General features: G+C 29.5%; 1 protein-coding gene across 1 annotated transcript in view; it reads right to left on the bottom strand.

The window, feature by feature from the left end:
* LOC105623763 (calcium-binding mitochondrial carrier protein SCaMC-2) overlaps positions 1–8,350 on the bottom strand; it is a 33,461-nt gene that overhangs the window by 10,813 nt on the left and 14,298 nt on the right. The window contains exon 5 of the mRNA XM_012205141.1: positions 130–288. Coding sequence (XP_012060531.1) covers positions 130–288 — 159 coding nt within the window. The remainder of the gene's footprint in view (positions 1–129; positions 289–8,350) is intronic.

The following is an 8,350-nucleotide window of genomic DNA, read 5'->3' as shown; positions in this document are numbered from 1 at the left end:
TATATATATATATATATACATATATATATATATATATATATATATATATATAAAATAGTAAATTTAATAAGAATAAATTTATAGCTTTGTGAAACACCTAAATTGAAAAAAAATCATGCAAATGCTTACTTGTAGATAGACTTTGATACGATCTAGGGGCGCAGTGCAAGTACGTGATACGGCACCTGCTATTCCGCCAGATACTAAATGTCGCCACCACATTCCAGACACCATCTCGCCCTTTGTGAACTCTTCGGGGACGCCAATGTCCTCTCCGATATCCATATACTGTAAAAAAAAAAAAATTATAGTACAAATTAGAATGTAGAATTTTAACAACTGTCTACTTTTTTATTTCATGGAGTTAATCAACCTAACTTCTGATAGAGGCCAGTAAACGAGAATGGATTAAAATGTATTGAAAATTTTTTCTATCCGAATGCGTATTTTAAATAGCGAATACTTTTTTTGGATTTAATTGGATTCAATTGTATTCAATTAGATTCAATTGGATTGAAAAACTGCATTTCCTATTCAAAATTTTGAATTGAACAGTATCCATAATGTTTGTTGTGTGCACAGAAAAAACTAATATTATTTTTAGATTGAAAGACATAGAGATATGCTCCAGAGACATGTAATTCCTATAAATGAATAAAAATGCATTCAGAATTGAAAAGCATTCATTTTAACATTCGTGAATCAATATTTCTGAAAATCTGAATCCATTTCAATTCATTTCAATCCATTCTCATTTGCTGGGGGTAACATTATCATCTACATATATTATCACACTTATAAATGACATTATCACATATATATCAAATATAACGTGACGTTATGGTACATATATTTACGTAAAGGAGAAAATTAAAAAAGTCAATTGTCCAAAAAGGTATAAATAAAATAATATTTTTTTTAAATTTCGATTTTCTGAATAAGATAAAATTATTAAAAAGTTTGTAGAGAACATCTTGAAAATGGAGTACGAACATGGTACATTTATTCAAATATCAACATTCTTGTCTAATTTTTTAAGTTTCCCAAACTTTTAAATAATTTTATCGTATCCAAGAGATCAAAAGAAGATCAAAACACTTTTTTTTACTTATACACCTTTTAGGGCAAAAATCAATCTTTTTTTAGGGGATGTTAAAAAAGGATTCAATAAGAAATGTCAGTTAAAGAAAGTGTGTTTTTGGATATTTTGACTTTCTGGATACAAGTTATTAAAAAGTTCATGACATTTGGGGAATGTCTTGAAAATTAGGCAAAAAACAAAAACTCAATTTTTTAAGTGTTCCTCAACGATACGAATTTTTTCATAATTTTATCATATATCCAGGAAGTCAAAACCTAAAAAAAAAATTTTTTTTACACATTTATACCTTTTTGAAAAAAACTTTTTTAACATCTTCCTTTATTCAATGAATAAATTTTATTTCACATTTTAAAATAAAAACTTAAGTCTATATAAAAATTTATATTAATAAAAATACTAATAAAAATTAAAAAGTATTAACAAAATCTTCATAAGAAATAAACTATTCTCCCAGAATTAATATTAGTTGTCCTTGATAATAAATCGTAAATAGTATATAATTATATAAATATATGTATATTTAATCTACATGTACATTTAATCTGTCTAACAATTATTTATGATAATAATTTAAGAGCACATAGATATTTGTAAATTTGTTGTCAAAAATATTTGCATCATTTTATTTATAAATTTATCATTCTTTATATCAATTGGGAATTCATAGAATTTCTATGATATATTTTTACATTTTTTTATCTATTTTCGAGCAATTATGGTTACCCATTGATATTCATTGCTAAGGTCTGTTGCTGAATTAGAACTTTTGGAACTTAAAATGAAATAGGTATGTATTTGATATTTATCGAAAGCGGGAAAGAGAATTCTAGTGCAAAAACAGATCACTAATATATGTTGAAAATCCACAGTGCACATACATATGTTATACATTTTCAGTATTGACAGTGAATATCAAAACAATCTCTCTCTTTATCTGATCCTTAATGCAAATATCGATCGATGATAAGATTATTGTCGACTACGTTTTTCTTAACTCACACATGCGTACACACACACGCACGCACGCACACGCAGGCACGCACATATATATATGAATCGCTTAGATTGCTTATCGTAGCAGAGGTAAAGTTATTATACTGCTACGTTTCGACGAAGGTAATCAGATCTGTGTACAATGGTACTATTGTGTTATAAACATTCTTTTACAAAACTAATGTGTTGTAACTCAAAGCCTAGTGTATCGGACCCGCGACTCGACCTTTGTAACAAAAACCATTAATTTAATAATCTTCAAAATATATTTTTATCTTTATATAAAGATTTCACTAAACATACTTTTAACTTTTTATTCAACTGTTTATCTTTTATTTCATTTATAAAGCAATATAATTATTTTATAATTATATTGCTTTATAAATATTCAGTATTATTTAAACATTTTATAAGAACAATATTAAAGAACGTTATAACGGATATTGTACAAATAACAAAATATTTATATTTCTCTCTTCTTTTCTCATCACATAAATTTTACAAAGAAAATCGAGATCGTTACAGCTGTGCATACCTTGACATAAATGTTACGTCACATTTATTTTCGAAAACAAAACTTGGATTCTACCATAGTGTAATTTTGTCTTCTTATATTCTCTCTTTAATTAATATTTATTTATTATAATACACAACTAATAGACAGAATATCTTAAAATAAGTAGTCATTTTTTTTATTTAAATCAAAACAGATAAAGCGCTTTTATGAGTCATCATTAAAACTTGCATTATAGAGTTCAATTTAGAGTTCAATTTAAGCCATTGGATTTGAAGTTTATTTGTTTGTTGATCTACCTTCTTTAACTAATCTCGCAGTCATAACCTGTGACGTAATAATTTTGCAAAATCACGATCAAGCCTGCTATTCGCAGGAAAACGATGAAACATTATTGCAGTATTCTCGGTACAATAATACGTGATATCGTAATTTAAGTAAGATATTCCAAGTAAAGTGATACTCGCGAATCGTCGAACGATAAAGTCAACTGCGAACTAAAAAGATTCCCTAGCATCTCTTGGCTGGGCGACAAGCCAGCCAGTCTACAGATACAATATTCTAGGCCTGTTCCTTCTGAAGCTATAATTTTCTCAAAATAAAGCTGATGTATCGTTTTATAAGTAAAACTAGAAGAACAGAATTAATTTAAATGACAGAAAATGGATTAAGATAATAAAATCTAATATTGGTGCTAATAACAATATTAAGAAAAACTTATGCAATAAGACATAAGCAGTAAGATAGTACTGGAATTTATTTGCAACTTTTAGCCAATTTTCAGTTTGGTTACCTCACCAACCTGCGCTCAATCTAAATGTCGATCGGCATTAGAAATCTAAATAAATTTCAATTCTATTCGCTTACGGACTTATCTATGTACCTCTAACATCCCTAATTACAAGCGATTGAATCAATATCGAATTAATGTCGATCGATGTTGAATTAATATCGATTTGACATCAAATAATGTTGAATCAGCATTGATTTGACGTTGATCGATCAATCATTTCTGGCTGGGTCAGAAAATCAAACGGAAAAGCTTACTCTTGATGTGTCTTACAGCTTCTACTGCTACTGTTCATTGTAGACGACGCTTTACAATTACTATGACGGAAAATAAAGAAGTTAACATGTTAGATTTGCTGCTTACATTATACTCTTATAGTTTCTACTGAATTAGCCAATTCACTTAGATAGCTTTTTTACTACTTAAATTTTCTTTTTGTGTATCATGGTCCTGATATAGAAAAAAAGTGCGAAAAACAGTATTAAAAAAATAAAACGGAAAAGTTATAGAAATAGATCAATAAATAAAAATTAAGTAGGAATAGATGAAAAGTAAATTGTGCCGCTATCGGTATCTACAGATTAATTAAGTAAAAATAATGAATAATAGATGTATCATATTTAATTGCATGCTTGACGAGTTTCCAACTTTCAAATTACATATATATAATGTATATGTGAAAGCATAGTTGAGTATATGTAAAAGCTCAAGAGACGAATTCTCGAGATTCACATTCCAGAATTACTTTCGCTTTCTAATGCTGTCCTTGCATCGCACACCTGACACTTTCTTTTTCCATTCAGAACAGATATACCTCAATAAACTTGGACCTTGATTGGCTGCCTGATTGGCAATAATCCCCTGCCGCTTTACTTACTCACCCGTTGTAAGAGTTCATGATAGCGCTGCAAAAATTCCTCGCGTACTTGACACGCAGACAAGGTGCTATCGTGCTGGAGAAATCTCCGTTTCTTCAGGACATACATGTTGCGATGCGATCAATCAACTGTAATCGCGAATCATGTGGTCGCGCACAAGCTCGTCGCATGAAGTCGGCCGCACTGCTCGCTCTCACTTTGAAGTCAGTTTTCCTATATTTCTCTTTCCTTTTATCTTCTCTTTAGCTCTTTCGAGATACTTCTTTTCCTTTCAATTTGTTCTATTCTTCTCCCCCTTTCCCCTTTCTTCTACTCGCTTCTAATTATTTCCTCTTATTTCCCTTTTTTTTCCTCTTGTTTCTCATCCTATACGTCTCGATATTTCTAGAAAAGAAATCTTCCGTTTCACTTTTATCATTCAATTATATCATTCAATTGTATCTTTCACTTCATTTTAACTTTTTTCAGATCATTCAATTTTCTTTCAGCTTTTATAACATTTAACTATATGTACTTATTGATATATTTTTGAGTTATGTGGTCTTAAAAATCACACTTCCTCCGTGAAGTCAACTATGCTTACATATTCGTATCTCACTGCACTTTCGCGATTTTCGAACTTTCTATCTCAGCGAGATGTCCGCGTTGATTTGGATTGCGTAAATTCTCGAGAATTCTCCTTCTCGTTCTCCTCAGTATCTTTAGATCCGTAGAAATTACTCGAGATAATCTGCCTGTCTAAAAATGACAATAGCCGATCGTGTGACGAAACGATAATTGGAAGAAATTCCACGATGAGTTGACGCACGTGGTTGAGTGTGTCGCTCAGGTGTTCTTAAACATGAGAGAAAGAGAGAAGGAAAGAAGAGAGGAAACGAGCTACGAACCGGTGATTCGACCGCTCGGAGTCCGGTTGCGAGACTAATGAAAGGAATGAACACGAGGAAGGATAACCCTGAGACACGAAGATATCCCCTCTAAAACGAGTAACGCCTTTTGCTTCTCTGCTAGTAGGTCTTCTCCCCTCCCTCCCCCTTTCTTCTTGTCATCGTTCATTCTCAACGTCAGAGACACGCGTCATCGAGACAAATACCCGTGCGATGACGATCAAAGTCGGCGACCGTTGCGTGTGCACAGTGCAAAGTTTACCTATACAAGAGCCCCGACAACAGAACACATTTATTAAGTTTCATTTTTTATACTTTGATTCTTTGTATCTATGCATAGTAAATATATAATATTAATTGTATAATTGTCATATAAAACATAAATTAAGATTGTACAGTTGTATATATTTAAATATACAACATAATGTACACGTTAGTGATTATTATATTCTTATCAATGTTGTTGCTGTTAATAATTATTAATTAGTAATCATAATTAGTTTTACTCTTCTATTACATATTATTCAGCAATTATTGATCTACTGCGCTTTTCTAATATTATATTTACTAATTTTTACTATTATTATTAATAATGAAATTATTTATCAATACTCAAATACTTAATATATAATATAATACATGTTTGATTATCAGCACTAAAGATTATTAATAATATTAAATATTATTAATAATAATTAGATCTGCATATTATGGTATGAAATTTAAAAATATCTATAAACATCTAGAAATTATAACAATTTCTAATTATTTACATCTATGTGCGAACAATATGAAAATAAAATATATTTGCGTAACAGAGCCATAAAATATATCTTGCGATTTGAAGTTGAACACTGTTGACGTGGTAAAAACACAGCTGATGAAATGTTGCATAGAGAATTTCGTAAGATAATATATAAAATTATATAGATAAAATTTATTGAAAATTCGACTTTCATAATCCAGCAAAAAATTTTGAGATATATTTCGTGAAACGTCAATGCTTATCAAAGTTAAAAATCTCGAGTATGTATACAAATATATGTATATACATATATGATACAGTATGAAATATATATATATATAATCATATATAGGGTGTCTCAAAATTTAATTGAATCGTTTAAAAATAATAATTATAATGTGAATATACATACATGAAATAAATACATTCGACCTTTCCGAAATGTACTTTCATATTTTTGTATATTGGAAAATTCATTGTTTCCTATTTCATGTTTTCATTTCAATATTTGTTTGTAACTTTGTAATATATTTCTAATCAAATTTCATTTATAATATCTTTTCCTTATTTCCATTGTAGAATATCCTTTTGCAATTTGTCCGTTAAATCCTGATACACCCTATATATAGCAAAATAAGAGATGAAATAAATTATCCATTATATATTTGAATATATACAATGTTAATTGCCCCAAACAAATATCTCAAAAAATAAGATATGGAAAAACGTTTCAGACAAAAATTTTAAGGTTCGAAAAGGGATATAAAAGAGTATCATTGATTTGATCTTGAGTGGCGTCATTAAGATCAAATCAAGGTCACTTTGAATTTTTTAAATGGAATCCCCCTTTTTTATTACATATTCTCGCAGCTTATCTCGAGAGCTTTTCAAAGCATAATAATATTTATTTTCAATATTAAATATTAAATCTTATAGGACTGTACATGTAAAAACACAATCAATAGGAAATTCTGCTAATTTGGTTCTGCTAGCTTTATAGAGCTAATAAGGAATAAATGTCTTTAATTTCAACTTGATCTTAATAAGTGCTTATGTAATTCTGTGTGAATTTATATACTACGTATGTAATCCTTTAAACTACAAAAAATGATTTTTCGGTCTTGAAACGCAAACTCTAAACTACCGCAGTATAATATCACGTTAAATTGACAATTTAACAATTCGATGTTCTTACGCATCTTACAACTTGTTAGTTACATGTTAATAGTGCTGAATGACATATTAATATCTGTAAATAATTCTTATTGCAAAAAATATTACCTCGGTCGGAAATCGAATGTCTAGCATTCCGTGTGAGCGTCTAGACTATCGAAGTTGTGTAACAATTACTTTTTTCTTTTTTTACAGATTCGAAAATCCTTTTTCAGGATCGAAGTATACCCATTAATACGTGTCTGTGAAATGGAATTTATGTCGAGAACGTAAAAAAAATTTCAAAATTGATATCTTTACTATTTCTTAATCCAATATGGCGCTCTAGAATTACATCATGACAACTTGATATTTGCTTCATATAATAGCTGTTCAATGTATACTTACGAAATAGTAGTCCACAAATTAGTAGGTTGCACGAAGATACAACGTAGAGTTCTCAGAATTGCATTTAGACATCTAATTAAAACGTTATTGTTATACGAAAATTTACGTGTAGCACGCATGAGTGAGATATTGATAGTAGTAATGTGTCACACGTAAATCATCTCTGTGTTAAGTCCTACTTATATTATGATTGATCGTCTTTAAGATCTCCTTAGTATTTTTCAAGTTATAAGGCTTGAAAGTTTACAGTACTGCTAACATTACTTAAAATATCTGACTAATGACTAAATGACCTCTTGAATTGTTCAAGACCTATAACATTTTTCAAGATCAAGGGCCATTGGAGAATCTTCTTATTTTCATTTTTATATAAAAATCTATTTAAAAATGAAAATAAAAGAAACAATTATCTCCAATAGTTTTAATCTTGACTTGTTATCTAGATCATGAATTTAAACAAATTTAAGAGGTTTTAGAGACCATCGGTCAAACACCTTTGATAATGCTAATGTTAGCGATACTATAACTTTCAAGTCTTTAACTCAAAAACTTAATGAAAAGATTTTGTACTATGATTTTTAAATATCATAAGTAAATGTAAAACTCTCAAGATGAGAATATGTAATAAAAAATGGAGGGTTCCATTAAAAAAATTCAAAGTAATCTCGACCTGACCTTGGCGACGCAATTTAAGATCAAACCAATCCTCTTATGTGTTCGCCTTGAAATCTCACAACTTCTGTTTGAAACGTTTTTCCGTATCTTCCATATTTTTCGAGATATTTGACTGGGACAATTAAAATGAGACTCTCTCTGTGTGTGTGTGTGTGTGTGTGTGTGTGTGTGTGTGTGTGTGTGTGTGTGTGTGTGTGTGTGTGTGT

Source organism: Atta cephalotes (assembly GCF_000143395.1).
Source record: "Atta cephalotes unplaced genomic scaffold scaffold00063, whole genome shotgun sequence".
Lineage (NCBI taxonomy): Eukaryota > Metazoa > Arthropoda > Insecta > Hymenoptera > Formicidae > Atta > Atta cephalotes.
This window is presented reverse-complemented; position numbering and strand designations above follow the sequence as displayed.